This window comes from Anoplophora glabripennis, unplaced genomic scaffold, assembly GCF_000390285.2.
Source record: "Anoplophora glabripennis isolate ALB-LARVAE unplaced genomic scaffold, Agla_2.0 scaffold175, whole genome shotgun sequence".
Taxonomy (NCBI): Eukaryota; Metazoa; Arthropoda; class Insecta; order Coleoptera; family Cerambycidae; genus Anoplophora; species Anoplophora glabripennis.
The window spans coordinates 430,450-449,164 of record NW_019416926.1 but is presented as its reverse complement, the minus strand read 5'-3'; the positions used below and the strand labels follow the sequence as shown (position 1 = coordinate 449,164).

Sequence of the window (18,715 nt, the reverse complement as noted above, 5' to 3'; positions counted from 1 at the left end):
TAGATTTAAATTTACCTAGAGAAAGTATCCGCCTTTGCCTAAAAAAAATAACAAAACCCTATAAACCTAAGTTTCTTCACACTCTGGAGCCGGGCGATAACGAATGGAGTTTTGTCTCTGGGCACAGGGACAATATCTCAATTACCGATTTTTTTTTAAATATCTTATTCAGCGATGAGGCCACATTCACGACAAATGAAATTGTATCATCACAGAACTCGTGGTGTTGGGTTTCAGAAAATCCAGAGTGGATAATTAATTGCCGAAGACAAGAAAGTTAACGTTTGGTGTGGGATACTTAACGAGAGAATCACTGGTCCGTAATTCTTTGAAGGGAATATGAATGGCGAACAATCTCTACATTTCCTTCAGAACAAATTTTTTAATGCAGACGATAATCTTCCATTACAAGAAAGAATAAATCTATATTTTCAGTTGGATGGATGTCCAATACACAATGCGAGACAAGTCAGGGAGTGACTTAACGAGAATTTTCCCAATCATTTGGATATGTCGAAATAGTCCATTAATTCATTGGCCACCTCGATCTCCGGACCTTACCCCACTTGTTTTTTTTCTATGGGGCTTTATTAAGTCCAAAGTTTATAAGTCACGGCCAAATAACCGGGAAATATTGTGCACTAGAATAAGGGAAACGTGTGAGGAGATTAACGTGCATCAATTACGAAATGTAAAAAATATAAAAAAACGTTATGAAAAATGTATAGAATTAAACGGAGGATTAGTGGAAGCTACAAAAATTTTAATTTAATGACGTGATTAGTGTAAATCAATTTGACAGACCCCTTTTTCATTTTTAAAAATGTAATTTTTTAATCATTATTTTTTTTATCAATTGTTGTTTATATTAAAGTGATTGTTGTTTATTTTGTGTATACTGGTTTTTATGATTCTTATTAATAATCATTAAACCAGTGTTTGTTTTTTAATTTGGTTTCCCTTTGGGTTTTATTCGGTTTTTATAAAATAGGTTCACCGACAACGGCAAACACTGGTGATGCCGATATTGTCATAACTTTTTTAGGGGCACTTTTTTCGCAAAAATTGATACAAATGCATTTGAGGGGTTCCTAAATGTAGTGGTGCAGTCAGATTTTTTATAAAAAAATCGCTAACAAAATTTTGCTATTTTTCACTTAAAAAAAAATTCGTAGTAGGCCTTGAAAATCAAAATTTCATCTTCAAATTTTGCATCAAGATAGAGCTTTTGGAGATCTATCTTTAAAAAAAAACCGGTTTAAATCGGTCCATAAACAACTTTTGTACGCGAGTGTTTCCATTCTTAATGGGTCACCCTGTATGTATAGTACCATGTGAAGTCCGTACTTGAAAATGGATTAAATTTGTACTATCTCCACCTCTGATATGTTTCTATGAAACTAAGTAAAGTAAGATCTTCCCATTTAAATGGTAAATTTATTGTTTAGAATAAATTGATGTTAACGAGCTTCGATACATCTCTTGCGGGACAGGCGGTACGGGAGGGAAGCCTATGCACGGGAGTTTCGTTGCAGTACCAACCTAACATAAACTAATTTGAGAAAATTAGATATGATATATGCCATATGCGAATGAACATATAATGACTACGTTCCACTAAGCGTTCATAACAATCACGCGCACGACCGCGATTTTTTCCGTTACACTTGCTTGCGAGCGTTACAATTGGTTACAATCATAATTTCAAGTGGAATGGGTACTGTAACGTTTTAAGCGTTGACGTAAACATTACAAATGGCGACTTTGAAAAAATTATAAACAGAAGCTTAGAGGTTACCTTTCTAATCTATGGAGGTTACTTTACAATTTGTAAGCCTTAACAATAAACTTTGATAATTATTGATTAACTTTATTTATATAAAAAAAATATATACTTACAATTTAATTTGTTATATTTCATTTTAGTGGAGTATTTAAATAATTTACGTTTAAATATAACCAAAATGTCTTTTACGGCGACAGTTGGATATTTGTTGGTGCATCGCAATAATACTTCTACTTCATCTAGTTCAGATGAAGAGTGGAAAGCAATTTTACAAAATCGCGATCGTGAAAACCGAAAACATAGGCCACGTATTATTGATTATGAGAAAGTAATCTGCTGGAGAAACATAAGCTTCCACTAAAATATCTCGTTCCGAATCATACAAAGTAATTTTTTCTGTCGCCATATTTAAGTATGAAAAAATTGCGCCGAACGTCTCAACGTTCACTTCGACCAAAGATGGGTCGTTGTGAGCTTGGCGTGAGCGGAAATAATGACGTCATTAGTGACGTTTTCGCCGCGACCATAACGTCGTCATGTGGAACGGCTGAAGGAATATTTTTAGCGTTGTGAACGCTTAGTGGAACGCACTCAATGTAGATTGTCAACATTTTGATAACTTTTATATAAGAAATTATGCTGAGAACTGTTTCTAATATAAATTAAAAAATAATATACTTACCTTGCAATTTTAACAACGAAAAAACGAAATCTGCTCAGGCCCACTTTTGAAAGACCTGTGTTTGTGAAAACAGATATGAAACAGTAAAAAAACAGGCCGGAGTCGGTAAAAAAACAAGTCTAAAGCTTAAAAAACAGGTCTGAAGCTGTAAAAACCGGACTAAAACAGGTGTAAGAGAGAGAGAGAGAAGAGGTAAAAAAAAGCAGGTCCAAAGTAGTAAGAACAGGTCTAAAGTAGCAAGAACAGGTCTAAAGCAGTAAAAAACGGGTCTAAAGCAGTAAAAACATGCCTTAAGCAGTAAAAAAGAGGAACACAGGAACTTAATCAATGTTCATATGTTTATGGGAAAATAAACATCGCTCCCGGAGCTAGCTTTTCCTCCAGACAGTAATCGAGTTAATGGATTAAAAAAAAAACAAGAGCAAAAACTGTTTAGCAAAGGGCTACTTCGAACTTGGTGTATCCAACGAGAGAGGCCTCATCCGTGACGGCTTTGTTCAGCCGAACCGTGCTTGGGTTGAAAATTCTCCTTTAATTGATAAAAAGTGATTAAAATATTTGCGGTTTGAAATACCCAAATATCTGAATTATCCAATTCCACTGGGACATACTGTATATGAAATCTTCGAATAGGTTTTAAATAAAAAGCAGTGTATTATTCACAAATTTATGCACATACATGGGTACATTAATAATATAAGGTAATCCCATATCACAGTATTGCTAGAATTTTCACACTAAAATTACTATCAGTTTATGTGGTACAAATACAAAATTTATACTTTTAATTAATTTACATAAAAATTTTAAAAATATATTAGAGGCACATTAAAAAATTCCGTGATTATTCACAGGCCAACTTACTATCGAAACTACTTAATGCGATAGCAAATGCTTGTAAAGCACATAATGGATATCTGAAATCCATTGTAAAAACATCCTCCGCTATTCGTCCAAACTGCATAACAACGTAATCTATATCACTATCGTGAACAATTTGAAAATTTTTTACAGAGGCTTGTGTCACCCTACCATGAAAATTGAGGACATATGATTGAGTATCGTCATTCCAAACTGGTGTTTTATTATGAAGTTCTATGAGGTTACTCATATTTTTTGCTTTCCATGATTCTATTAGGCTTTCACTCTCATCCTGAGGATAAATTGATACCCTGTGATTATCTAACATGCCAGGAATAATTACAGTCATTTTACGAGGTCCTTTGAAGCCTAGTACATTAGTATCATAAATAATTGAAGCTAATTCTTGTCGGGGGTTAGAGCTTTCCGCTGCTTTCCGATGAGACACTCCATTATCATACACCGTAAAGTGGGTTCCAAGAAGGTTTGACCTTAGTTTACCTGAAATTAATAAGAGTATTAATGTATTTCTTAATTGTGTATTATTTCTTATTAGCTCTTGAACACCTAGTGGCGCTAAGATAATTCTTTTCTCAGAAACATACTCAGTTTGGTAAGAAAGAATTCGCTGGAAACCTATTGCAAAAAAATATTTAATATTTTCCATACAGCCTGATGACAAAGACCCCAAGCTATAACTCGGTTACTCATTTTTGAACACTCTGTAAAGTCTATATATTTTTAAATGGGATGTTATTTTCTTTATACTGACGCACATTTTTTTTTCGTCACACTGCAGATAAATGGTGACATCATCGATATTTTTTTTAATGGGATTATATAATTTTTTTGCATGTTTTGATAGATTTTTTTATTCTCTTTCCAACCATATGAAATTTGTATGCCTTCGCATAACGAAATTTTTGAGAAAAAAATGAGAAAAGCTTCAGCCTTTGACTAGTTTACGGTGCTCGCTTTCTAAATCATATCAAATAGAAGGTGCTGAAAAAACAATTTTGCATACCGCTATCTGTCACATACATAGACCTAGTAAACTATGAACTGGCCCTAGAAAGAGAGGTCAATCGCGCTGATGTGTGCAAGGCAGATGAAGCTAGTTGAGGCAAATACCGGTAAAACAAATGATGGTTACACGGGTATACCGGTACAAAATGTCGTAAACAAACTGAAGTAAATGTCATGTACTGACATTATTGATTGATTTCTTGAATTTTTGTGCGATTTAGTATGTGAAAGATTCGTAAAAACTAAATATGGTGCAATCGTGTTCTGCGATAAATTGCGTAAAGAGACGTTTAAGTGGAGGAAAAATTAAATTTCATAGGTAGGAAAGAAGTTATGATGGTACCAACATGTTTATACTTTTCGCATCTTTCTGAAAATAATGACCAAGTACAGTTGTCTCCGATGATAACTTATTGGAATATATTATTTCCCCCATCCTCAAAATAAAATATCATTTTAACGTCCAAATTTTGCCGCTTTAATGTGTTACTCTTCAAAATATTTTTTAACACCAAACCGAATATAACGAAAAAGTTTTAACTGAAATGTGCTTAGCAAAAATTCTCTTCAAATAATATGTTCTGCAAAGCAAGAAAATATGAAATATTTGAAACAACTACGTCAGAAGAGCTTGCAGTAATTTTAACCGATCGAGTTTACGATATGAGGAAAATAAATGGAGAAATAAATAAATAAGGCACTATAAAAACTATTTGGAATATTATAGCTAAAACAATTAAAATGTATTGTAATTAGGCCAGTAATATAATAAACCCTTTTACATACCTACATTACTGGAAAAAATGAAATTTTTTTGTCTCTTGGTATCTATATTATTTTTATAGTCTTTGAATACGGCCCAACAGAAAAAAGGGGTAAGGAATCGAGTATAGCTAGATGATTGGTTGAATTAAATGTAGCGCGCTGCAGTCGAAATTCTGTGAACGAAGCTTAAGCCCTTACTAGCTTCATCTCTCTCGCACACGTCTGAGCGATTGCCGTTTATATAGGCGAAATGACAGTTGGGCGAGTCCAGTAGTTTATAAGGTCTATGGTCACATATCAATTTGTTTCTAATTGCAAAGTATACCAGGGTGTTTAAAAATGGATAACCGAATTTATAGCTCGGGGCCTTTATAATCAAACAGACAGAATACTTTGAACTCATAAAACAAAGCAGAAATAAGGACAAGAAACTACTTTTAACTCCTAATACGAACAGCCTAAATGAAATTAAGCGTCATCGAAACGGTTTTCCGAGTATAAGTCAACAATATCGGAGCCAGCAACAGCAGGACAGGGTGATGGATATCACAAAAAAATACACATAATAATAATTTAGAATTCAATGTATGATTGCTATACTTATGGCTTGTAGACCATTGTTTGGACTTTATAGTAAGAATGTTTTACTAGCCTTCGATCTTGATATTAAATTTATGGATTGTATAGTAAAATTCACTTTAACATACAAACTTATTTATTTCTCACAACTGCAGAGTACATACGTAATGGACATTTTAATGAGCGCTAACCTATTTAAAATCAAAATTAAGACGTAGACCATTGAACAACTTTATTCTACCGCATATGAACAATTAAAATGTGATGAAGAACAACAAACTTATTTTTTATATAAAGTATTTTTGCTGAATGAAATATATCATAATAATTTTTTGACAACAACTGTCTAATCCTCAAACAAAAACCCGTCTGATCCACGAATGGAATTATCAGAGAAAACTATTAGGGAGCTTTTTCACAGACCGACCGAGAGAGGGTGCAATCCGCATAGGAATTTGGTAATCTTTCCTTAAAACATTTTAAAAACAATATTTTCAACATCTTTTCGGTCATGAAGAACAATGTATTTTCAATGGATTTTAACGTTGAATACATCAATATTATACATCTTCCAACAATGATTATATATAAATTTAATAAAGACAAATAGTACATAGAGTTACAATAAACTAGATTAGAATGGTAATGACTTGTCGGAGACATCTGTTACAGTATTTATAACGAGCGTTCAAATAAAAACTGGTCAAGTTGGTTCTGAAAATTTGGACGTAGGGCGTAGCGTATAGCAAATGAACTTAAACGTCATCTGTCAAAGCGCTATATCGCCGCTATCAATTTGAATATTTTCGTTTTAAAAAGCGTTTAAAATGGTGTTTTCTCAAGAACAAAAAGTGTTTATCATAGAGTCCTACTTTAGAAATGGACGCAAGATTGATGGAATATGGAAGTATTCTATTGAGGAATGTTTCATAGAATTTCAAAATCAATTTCCCGGCGTTGTTGAGTACAAAATTTTTCAAAGTGCAGTTCAGCGTTGTGTTAATGTTTTTCGTGAAACGGGCAGTGTAACAAGAAAAGAAGGAAGCGGCCGACCTAAAAAGCGGACTGAAGAATTAAAAGAAAATGTCCAACAAATAATGGAAAATGCGCCAAGAACTTCTGTACGTGTTTTATCACAAATGGTGGGAGTATCAGTCGGTACCTGCCACACAGTGTTAAAAAAAGATTTGCGTTTGTTCTCCTATCGTTTAACTTGTCAGCAAGAACTTCATGAAGTTGATTTTCCGCGACGGGCTGTATTTTGTGAATGGTTTTTAAACAACTACGGTGAACTTCATAATATCACCTTTTTTTCTGATGAAGCCTGGTTTCATTTAAGTGGTTACGTAAACTCACAGAATATGAGAATGTGGTCTTCTGAAAAACCAGATAACTTTTTTGTCGAGGGCCCTCTACACGCTCAAAAAATTGGAGTTTGGTGTGCTCTCAATCGAAGGAGGATTTATGGACCTATTTTTTTTAATGGTACTCTTACTGCGCAAAGGTATAGAGAAGAAATTATCGCTCCTTTTGTTAACCAGCTGGAAGAAAACGAAATTACAAACTTTTACTTTCAACAAGATGGCGCAAGGGCACATACGGCAGGCGAGACGATGAATATGTTGAGGGAAGTTTTCCAAAATCGACTAATAAGTCTCAATGCTGAACATGAATTTCCACCGAGGTCATGTGATATTACGCCGTGTGATTTCTTTTTGTGGCCTTACCTTAAAAACACTATTTTTGAACTGCCTATTCCTGATTTAAACCATCTGCAGGCTCGACTTATAGACAAGATTCGTGAAATTAACAATACCCCGAGCATCTTAGAAAATGTCTTTAATTCTTTGAGGAACAGGTGTGAAAAGTGCTTGGAACAAGGAGGGGGACACTTTCAGCAGCTGCTTTAATTTATTGTTATAACAAGGAGGGGGACACTTTCCGCAGCTCCTTTAATTGTTTGTTATTGTTATCACGATTATTCTTTAAAATAAAGTTATATAGTCATTAACGTTATTGAAACTGACAGCTGCTATACAGCTCGTTGAGAAATGAGGTTAAGTTGATCGCTATAAGCTACTCCCTACGTCCAATGTGTCAGAACCAACTTCGACCACGTTTTTATTTGAACGCTCGTTATATAACTGGTTCCAAGGTTACTTCGTTTTTGTAAAATAAAATGTCAGTTTTGTTTTTCCTGTTATTTTTTTTAACAAAGGTTGTCAAAAATTATAAATATTTAGGTAACCATGTACAGTTTTGAAAAGGTCGTTACTTTTGTGTAATAAACGAATATAGTGTATACCTACGTGTTGTATTTTCTGTAAGAGGAAAAGAACCTGAGTAGAACTGTATGAACGGGTAGTTCATGTAGACTCTACACACGACATGACTATTTATTCCTCATTTTTTCTTTTCCTGTGAAAATAAATTGGTTCAGCAAATAAAAAATAATGCTGATTATCTGAAAGAGTATCTCATTCTTAAATTTATTTTTTACAGGTGACAAAATGCCCAAATAAGCAAAGAAAAAGATTGGGCCAAAAAAGTACTAAAAACAGTTATTTTTCTAAAATAAAAAAGATTAAAGCAATTGTCATTATTCTCAGCAAAATATTGACTTGTTTCAGTGTTATTTTAAATTGTTTAATACTTTTCATATTAATACCACTATTTTCATTACTTGAACTGCTACTATTCTATTCGCCATCTGTTTAAGTAGTAGCTCCAGCAAACTTGCTAAAACTAATTTCTTGTAAATGTAAAAAAGGATATCGGGGAGTCTGTAGATGCAGAAAGGCTGGACTAAATTGCTCCGTTATCTGCGCGAATTGCAATGGTAGATACCTGCGACAATTCGGATGATGTTCTGCAAGACAGTGATGAAGAGGAAGATATGGAGACAGTTCTTCAGCAAACCTTCGACGAGATCGAGGAAGAAGGTGATGAAGTCTGAGAAGAGAACCCTATCGGAATAACTTAGAAGAACTTCCTATCGGTGAGGTTTTGCTCAGTTCTGAAGACGAGAACTCGCAAAACCTGGTCCATCAGGGATAGCGAAGCGAAGGAGAATGCACTAAAATTAGTCAACAGTGCATCACATGTGGCTTAGACCTACTGGGGATATCACTAAAAAAAACGGGCTTTACCTCATGGTGGTGTGGAAATGAGTTTGTTGGCCAATACGAATGTTAGAGTAGACTTTGCGGCGCTCGTACGCCGAAATTATTCATTTCACAGAAAAAAGGTTGATACATAAATTATAGGAAATGATCTAGTTCAATTTATTATATAACTATTTTCACCGTAAAGTGAGTCGGAAAGGAAATATCGTTAAAAAACTGTTCTGGAGCGCCATTTTTCAAATATGGCGGCTACTTCCGGAAAAAAAAGAGGTGGCAAAGTAAAAATTCGGAAATTCGTCAAAATCTATACCAATATACCAATTTTCAAAATTCCCCTAAAACTTCACAGGCAAAACGTCCAACTGATTGGACTATCATACTAGATCAGAGATTTTGTGATTTCAAAGTGATTAACTTTCGCACTATTTGTGTATTGGAGTTTTGTCAAACGAGTGTTGTTTTGAACAAAGTTTATCATGGATTAGAACGTGGAACAAAATAAGAAACGTCGTAAAGTACTGCGCACTGCATTTGCAAAGAACGCAAGTGACTTAGAAACCTTGTTGACAAGTAGTGACAGATCCCCAGCTGGTTTAAGAGACATTCAAGTGTCTTGGGAGCTGTTTGTACAAAAACACGATAATTTGAATGTGGTAGATCATGATATATTTTATGAAGCATTTCTAGCAGACAATGCAACTGAGGAGGGTTTGTTGTTAACAGAAATGGAACTATGTGAAAACTATGAAGAGATGAAAGAGATGAACTGAGCTGAAAATCCACTACAATGATGTTTCTTCACATTGTCAGCAAAGAAGAGAGGAAGATGTGCAATCGGTGATTTCAGAGGCTAGCAGCGTAACAGGTAGACGTAAATTTAAACTACCTACTATAGAATTTAAAAAATTTGATGGCAATATAGGTACGCGACTGGTTGTCATTTTGGGCACAATTTAGGAAAATACATGATGATCCCGATATTGCTTTGGAAGATAAGATAGAATATTTAATTCAAGCAAGTGGCAGGCAGCAGGGCCTAGCAATTAGTAGATAGCTTTCCTGCAATAGGAAAAAAATATGAAAAAGTAGTTTAGGGGCTAGAGGCATGATTTGGCGGAGAAGACCTACAAATAGAGGTATATGTTCGCGAACTGCTGAACCTCATTTTGCACAATGCCATGTCACAAACTAAAGTGGATCTTTTTACACTGTATGACAGGTTAGAATCCCAGATGACGGCGCTTGAAACCCTAGGGGTAACCTCCGAAAGTAACCCCGAGAAGGGCAAAACCTAATGAGTCAACTGTAGCAACGGCGAGTACCCTAGTCAGCTGTGATGTTGCCAAATGTGTGTTTTGTGAAGGATCACATGCAAGCGAAGCTTGTTTTAAAGCGCAAAAATTCACCTTAGAACACAAACGCGACATTTTATTTAATAAGAGGGCGTGTTATAGGTGTCTCAAATTAGGACATCAAGCTAAGAAGTGCCGTACACGTTTGAAGTGCATGATTTGTGGTAAACTGCACGTGTCATTAATTTGTCCAGATTTACTCATGCATAAACGTGACTTAACGATGCAGAACGGTAACATGAATAATGGAGGTGGGATTAGTGACCAGACTCTTGCGAACAACACCGGCAGCTATGTGTTTTTGGAAACTTTGTATGTTCGAGTGAATGGACAGTTTAACTCACATTATGTTCGAGCTTTAATAGATACTGGTTCGGAGAGATCATATATCATGAAATCAACCGCACAGAAATTAGGTTATCGGTCGAAACGTCGTGTAAAAATCACGCATTGCTTATTTGGTGGCGTTGAACAATCACAAACATATGAATATTTGATGTCAAGTTAAGTGCGGGAGGTTTTTCGTGTATCTTAGAAGTATTGGACCAGCCCATGGTATGTAAAGAAGTTTCGCTTGTGTTTGAAGGTCCCTAGATGGAAGAAGTCAAGGCATTGAATGTGCAACTTAGTGATGTAAGAGGTACGGGTGTCATTGAACTTCTTATTGGTGCTGACTATGCTGGGCGACTCTATACGGGTAGGAGACATATATTAAAATGCGGTTTGATAATAGCTGAAACATTTTTTTGTTGGACGCTTTATGGGAAAATGCAAGATGAATCACACACCAGTATGTCCATGGCCGTTCTTTCTTTGTAGAGGAATCTTGCATCACGGATTTTTGGAAACTAGATGTTCTTGGAATCACTGAACCTTTGGAGAAGAGGACTCGTGAAGAAATGGCATTGGGTGCAAAAGAATTTTTCCTGCAAACTTTGGCGACAGATGAAAGTGGACGTTATGAAGTGAGATTACCATGGTTGGATAGACACTATGCGTTACCCAGTAATTATCACTTAGCGGAAAAGAGGTTGGAGGCAGTCGTTAAGAAATTAAAGAATGATTGTCTATTTGAAGCTTATGATCGTGTATTTCAAGAGTGGTTACAGGAAGATATCATAGAAGAGGTTCCTCTGGAGGAGGAAACTGTTAAAGGTCATTACCTACCTCATCGACCAGTGTTGAAAGAACTATGAAAATCAGGTCTGTATTTGACGCATCGGCACGGGACAGAGACCAGCCATCATTGAATCACTGTTTGGAAGGAGAGAATCTTGTAGAATTGATTCCTACGATTTTATTGCGATTTAGAGAGCAGAGATTTGGAGTGATTTCAGATATTCGAAAGGCATTTTTACAAATTGGTGTTTATAAAACTGATAGAGATTTCTTGAAATTTCTATAGACCGATGCCGAAGGAAAGCGGAAAGTGTATCGACATCGCCGTGTTGTATTTGGAGTGAATAACAGTCCATTTCTGATTGGGGCAACAATACAATATCATCTGGGCAAGAAGCTGAAGCAGTGTGGGACAATGTATTCCAAAGAAACAATTTCGAAGTTGTTGAAGAGTTTGAGTTTTTACGTAGATAACTGTAACAAGTGTAGCCACTGAGAATGACATGAATCAGTTTATTTTGGAATCAAGTATGCTTATGGCCGAGGCAAAATTTGATTTACGAGGGTGGGAGTCCACATTAAGTTTTCCTAATATCAATGTCGCTGTACTAGGTCTAACCTGGAATACAGAGAGAGAGAGATGTATTAATGGTAAATGGTGAATGGCTGAAAGAAATTACTACTCTCCAGGACAAGACTGTTACGAAAAGATTTGTCCTATCAACCGCCCAAAGAATATTTGACCCCACTGGCTACAAATCTCCAACCACTTTGATACCCAATATATTGTTACAGCGGACCTGGGAGCAGAAAACAGGTTGGGATGGACTTCCGTACTTGCTGAAAATCGAAATACCCCGTTAGATTTGTGCAGGACCAGGCGAAGCAGTAAATTTGAGCCTGCACACCTTCTGCGATGCCAGTAAAAATGCTTATGCTACTGTAGTTTTCTTAAGGGTTGAACAAGGCAACACGGTGAATCTGGGGTTGCTATACGCCAAAGCCAGAGTGGCTCCCTTGAAGAAAGTAACAATAACTCGGTTAGAGCTACTGGCAGCAACGATAGGGGCCAGTCTAACAAAGTTTATATTAGAAAACATTGACAAAGAAATTGAATATTTCTCCTACAGTGACTCTTCCACTGTTATTTCGTGAATACGAAGACAAGAGCCATGGGCACCGTTTCTAGGTAATCGAATTGTAGAGATCCGTTCATTAACTTCTATTGGAGCATGGAGACATGTACGTGGAGATTTGAACCCAGCAGACTTACCATCCCGAGGCTGTTCTGCTAAAGATTTGTTTGAATCTAGATGGTGGGAGGGATGGCTACTTCAACCGCTATCTCTGTGGGTACAAGAAAATCTAGAATGTGACGAACTAGAAGTAAACAGAGAGAGGAAAAGTAATGTGATTGCCTGCATATGAATTGATGGGATTGTTCGTTTAGTTCGTGTGGACACAGTTGGTGGCGAACTACTTTCGTCCCTGCAAAACATCTACCCCCTTGAATGTAGTGATGTCACCGAACTTCAAGGCAATTTTCCTGACGAGACGACTGCTACTGTTGATGAAAGCAATTGCCATTATTTTTAGCGATATATTGACCTGTTTCAGTGTTATTTTAAATTGTTTAATAACTTTCATATTAATACCACTATTTTCATTACATGAACTGCTACTATTCTATTCGCCATGTGTTTAAGTAGTTCTCTGAATAGTTTGGCGATTCCTACATATCATATTTCGGTTTTCGACGAAAAGTTGGTTTAAGATTATTTTTGATAATTGATAATTGAAATAATTAAAATAACTTTATTAAATAATTCTATATAATAATTAAAACTTACCCACAAAGGAGTCTGCACTTCTCGACAAATCTGTGGGATCTGTTGATATCAAATAGTTGCTTGTGGCACTTTTTTTTCTTTTTCGAGCTGCTAATAAGAATACTTTTTTACCATAATCTTTTTCCAGGTGAAGAAAATAAGTGGGGTATAGTCCTCTATCCATTCCTTTCCTATCTCTGGTTATTCTGCATTTGTATAACACTTTCAAGTGAGCTGGTTGTAAAACAAACATTTCTACATTTCCTTCTATGTCACCTTCTTCTGGTACCTTTTAATAACAACATATTTTAATGCCTTATTTTATGTATATAAATAGTATGGTGCAAAAGTGCAATTCTGGTTATTTAAGTTATTTTATCTAGATTTTAGATGAATCATTTAGATAAAAAAATAAGAATAGCTTTCATCTTATCCAAGGGATAATCAATAGATGAAATATCGATTTATATGTTACCTAAAGAAGATGAAAAACAATTTTAGTATCACTATTGAGTAAGCAGTAGAAGAATTACAATATTATAAACAATTGAACGTATTACCTATATCAGATTTTTCGTTTCTTTAGTGAAAGGATATTTGGATAATGTAGTATCATACTTGTGTACTCTGCCTAGAATCAAGAATGATCACATTCGGTTAATGAAATAGTGGAATTTAGAAGTCTGAAGCTATTTATTTGTAGCAGTTTTTCTTTATTTATTTGAGTATTTTGTCACCTGTGAAAATACAAATATACCTCATTCTTTTGCGTAAGGTAGGGTTAGTCAAATGCCATTTTTTAGAAAAATAGTTTTGCCTAAACAAAATACACATCATATACAGCGAACTTCAATAAGTCATTGACGATTCGAAAATCGATCTATTTTTGTTATTTTCGTTATAGAGGAGGAGGAGGACGATGATTGATTATATTAATGATGATTGATTGATGATATGTAGTTGATGATAATTGACTGATTAAATCTTCTAATTAAATACTCAAATTGAGGTAGTAGTAAAATAGTTGAACCAAATTTAGTATATTAAAGTGGTGCAACAAGGAAAGAAAAATAGATAACCTTGAAATAAATAAACCATCCAAATATATAAAAAATATAATTCGTCCTAGTATAATAATAAAAGCAGTAAATATTTAGTGAATATTTAGTCAAAGGCGTAGTAAGGATAAAACAGGTACAGAACTTACAATTTTGAGAAACATAAAAGAGACAGTAGTTATGGATGGTTTAAAAAATATTCACGTACACGATAAATCAGTTTAGTTGCAATAAAGATAGAAGTATTTGAAGAAATAGACAATCTAAAAACTTAAATAATGATACTAGAAGTAATGTTATCATTGTAAAGCAAAAATTTTACTTTGAAAAAATATAATTGTTGTGGATTCATAGGTTTTACAAATAGGTTTCCAATTGGAACTGCGACGTGGTCAAAAGTCGTTCCATGTAGAGCCCGTTGCTGCCAGAGCCGAGCAACGAGACGCAAAGAGTACGGCGCTGGAATCTATTTCTAAAATTTCTAAAAATTCCATCGTAGTGCCCAAAATCGCCTCGGGCAGGCGCAAACTTTTCCAGGCAGAGCCGATGCAATCCACGGAGGCAAAGACGACGACGCGCTACGGGAACTACCAAAATTCACCGACCTTTCTAAAGTATCTGTCGTCGCTGCGAAAAATGCTCCAAGCGACCCCAAATCACTCAATTTACAGCAGCCGACACGGCAAGTTCCATTCGTTGCGCCCAAAACCATTCCGAGCAGCCACATTCGTTCCATCGACACAGCCAGAGACCAATGCTGTTGGCATTCTTCGAATTCGATATAGTCCGAATTGGACGGAAGAAAAACGCTACCAAGAAACCCATGAGACCACACACAAGGCGATGATTCACCACAGTGGAGAAAACGAAAGAGATGTGAAATTCAATACCAATAATAGTGCCACACTAAACTGGACCATGCAGCAGAGTCACACGCAAAGCTGCAATAGCCTTTGGACAAACGCCAGCCTGATCCAGCCGCAGAATAGTAACCAGTATTGGAACATGGCCAACGATAAAAATTTTATATATTCTTATATCTGTATATCTTATTATAAGCATAAAATAAAATTAATAGATCTAAATATTTTTAAAATATTAGTTATATTCTATCTAAAAAATAGCCACGAGCTTATAGTTCTCATAGCTCCACAAGTTACCCGCCTAAGTTCGTCCTAACACATCAAGCTTTCAAACACTCTATAGAGACTTCAAATATATAAACTTTAGTGCCTAGCACCAGATAAAGACAGTGATAGAGACACAAGAGTCGTAGATTCACAGTGCTCAATAAAATAGTGCAGAACTGTCTAGGGTCAGTTGAAACCGCCTAAAAAAGACTACGTATAAGCGAGATAGGATACGCTGACTTTCAATGTCACTTATCTCGATAAAATTTCATATTTGGGTATTGAGCCCGAGACAATTTTTGATCAGGACATCTCGAACTATAACATATTTAATTTTTAGACAATTTGACGGGGATTTCCATTAACAGTGTGGGTCAGTTCTGCGAATACCAAACTTTTAATATATACTTCACTAATTTTGTTGTACGAACGCTTTTAACAAAATGCGCATGCCTTGGACAGTTGCTGATGATGGTTCCTGACTGTTGTGTGAAAAACCTACCATTAGCAACTATTTTTATTTTTTCCTGTGTTTATCAAATCTGGATCTTAATGTTGTCAAAATGTTGTTTCTTTCTGTGGCGTCAACGATGATTTACACACATTTTTAAAACGTTTAAAAAATGTTTCAAAATGTTTTGAAAGTGTTATATTTGACTAATAACATTTTTAAAATAAATATTAATTTGCTTCATGGAATATGGCTGTTTTTTTTTCATTTTTGATAAAATTTAATTTTCTCTGGAATTATACCTACTTGAATTTTAATTTGATAACACTCTTCATATTGTAAACGAAGCTTTTCCAGGCACATGTTTATAGGAACTTTTTTTATAAATTTAATAGATAGAATAGAATAGAATTGAAGTTTTGCCAAACATTTTATTTTCAAAATTACTAATCGTATTTAGAATTCAGACCACTTTCGTAATATATTAAATGTTTTATACTCCGCGGTCGAAATTATAGACAGTGACTCATCGCTAGCTTTTGGACTAGTAAGAGGGATGAAGCGTGCCGGGAACGAAAATCCATTGGCGTGTCTGCGTAAAAGGCAACACGATATAGAAAATATTGAAAAAAGATAATAAAACATAACATTTAATATTTTTTTACGCTTTGCTATAACCGGCATTTTGATCCATTTTAATTATCAGCATTTTAAAACGTCCCAGTTGTTTTTTTAATTTATAAATTTATTATAGCCGCGGAATTAGACCCCTCGTCTACGCTTATGCTATGGCGTTTCTCAGGACGGGTAAATCAAGTCCGTTTACACCCACTAAAAAAGCATTTTCCTACTCCCTACCAAGTGCAAAAGACAGAGATAGAATATAGATTGACGTTCAGTGTAACTCAATCTATAGACGATTATAGATTCTATCGATGTGCGTAGCGAGCGGCACAAAGATAAATAATATTGAATCGTTAAAAAAATCATTTTATATTTTATACGCATTACGGTAATAGTGTTTTTATATTATGTCTGAGTCACTCGCTATAATTTCGACCGCGGAGTATATTAATTAGCATGCCAATCCCAATAACAGATAAACCTCTTTAACTCAGAACCCAGTTAGGTAACCGATTTGAGCAAAATTTACTGTTTAGTTTCCCTTCATGAAGTATGCAATGATTATGTTTCTATTAGGTTAAATCATACAGAGCATTCATTTTACTACAGCTCTTTGTAAATATGCTTCTGTAACTTTTTTGTACATTTGAATTTTTACACGCAACTATCAGAAATAGATGGAGAATTTTATTCTACACAAAAAATTTTTACCTATCAAAAGTCGAAATTATGCTCGGTTATGAAGATATTACAGAAAATATTTATAAATATACTTCATATTTTTTGGAAATAACTACGAATCCATCATAGCAACATGACAATTTCGATAAGTCACTGTCAAGTTTGTATTTTGCAAAAGTTTGTTTCTGAAAATACCTCGTCACAATGAATTAACGAATTATGAAATAAGAGACATGATAGTAATGTATGTCAAGAACATTTTAGTGGACGCGCTGCTAAGAAAACCAACATAATGACGAACTTTATCCAAATCGTAGACAGCTTTCTCATACTTTATTTGCTTCTTTATTCACCAGATTAGGAGAAACTGGAAACTTTCGATCTAATTCACGATATGAAAGATACGTTCAAAGAAGGGTACAAAACGAAAAACAAATTCTAGAAAGAGTAGAAGAAAATCCCGAAATTACTATTCGTCGTTTGCGAACGATTTTTCCAGTTGCATAACAGGCATCACACTTTTCTTGGGAGAATTGCCTTTATAGATGAAGCTGTTTTTACCAGTAGAGGTGTTTTTAATTGGAAAAACTCTCACGTGTGGAGCGAAGAAAATCCACACACAATAAAAGAACATCACTTCCAATACGAATTTTCAGTTAACGTCTGGTGCGGGATTATAGGAAATTTTATTTTGAGATCTTCCGCTCTACCTGCAAGGTTGAACGGTCAAAATTATTTGTAATTCCTTCGCAAGAACTTCCTGGGACTCTCGAAAAAGTACCCATTAATACTAGACGACAAATGTGGTTCATGCACGGTGGTGCCGCTGCTCATTACAGCCATTTGGTGAGAAACCATTTAAATCAAGCATTTCCTAATCGTTGGTCGAGGTAGTGACGTCCCATTTCGCCTTTCCACAAATAAGAAGTGGATCTTATTTGTGGAAGGGCGAAATGGGCGGTGACTATTAGACGCCTTCATTATAGCCATCTTTCTCTATCGCATGGATTTCTATGACTTTCTTTATCGCTCTCACGTAACGGCCGATGAAACATGGGGACTTTCCGACCCTGTATATAGATATAGCGCTGTCGTGCATATAATCAAATAAACGCTATTAATTTATTACTTGCTACAATTTTTACTATTTAGTATTTCTAACACTCATACATATTTTTAAATTCATCAAATATTGTATATCATATAATTATTTATAAGATTTAATAATATGAATATGACATTTAAATGAAAAATAAATTAATTAAACATTACAAAAAATGCATATATCAAAGGTATTTATTAATACAAAAAAATATATTTACATTTAAATATAAACTTAACTATTTAATAAAAAATCAATTTTCAGTCTCCGAATCAGTATCATCAGTTTGTATTTCTGCATTTTGACATTTTATAGAGCAATTGCAAAGATCGCAACATTTGAAGCCTTGTGATAAGCAAGAACAAATGTCTTCATCGCTGCAGGGTAACTTTCCACTGCAGGAACATATGAATTTTTGTAACATTTCCATGGCCGTATCTCCTTCAAAATAATTGTAGCACAATACATTATTTTTTAATATCCAGCCATATTGTGTTGGGTCGAAGGATGTTATGCTTGCAGATCTTGCTTGAGACCATTCATTG

The 18,715-nt window shown here is 35.0% G+C and overlaps 1 protein-coding gene across 1 annotated transcript in view; it reads right to left on the bottom strand.

Annotated features, from left to right (window-relative positions):
* Positions 1-3,121: 3,121 nt before the first annotated feature.
* The window catches only part of LOC108904788 (protein king tubby), a 113,216-nt gene continuing 97,622 nt past the window's right edge, over positions 3,122-18,715 (bottom strand). The window contains exons 5-6 of the mRNA XM_018707464.1: positions 13,146-13,413; positions 3,122-3,830 (exon numbers count right to left, since the gene is read on the bottom strand). Of these exons, the coding sequence (XP_018562980.1) occupies positions 3,313-3,830; positions 13,146-13,413 (786 nt within the window). The 3' untranslated portion in view covers positions 3,122-3,312. The remainder of the gene's footprint in view (positions 3,831-13,145; positions 13,414-18,715) is intronic.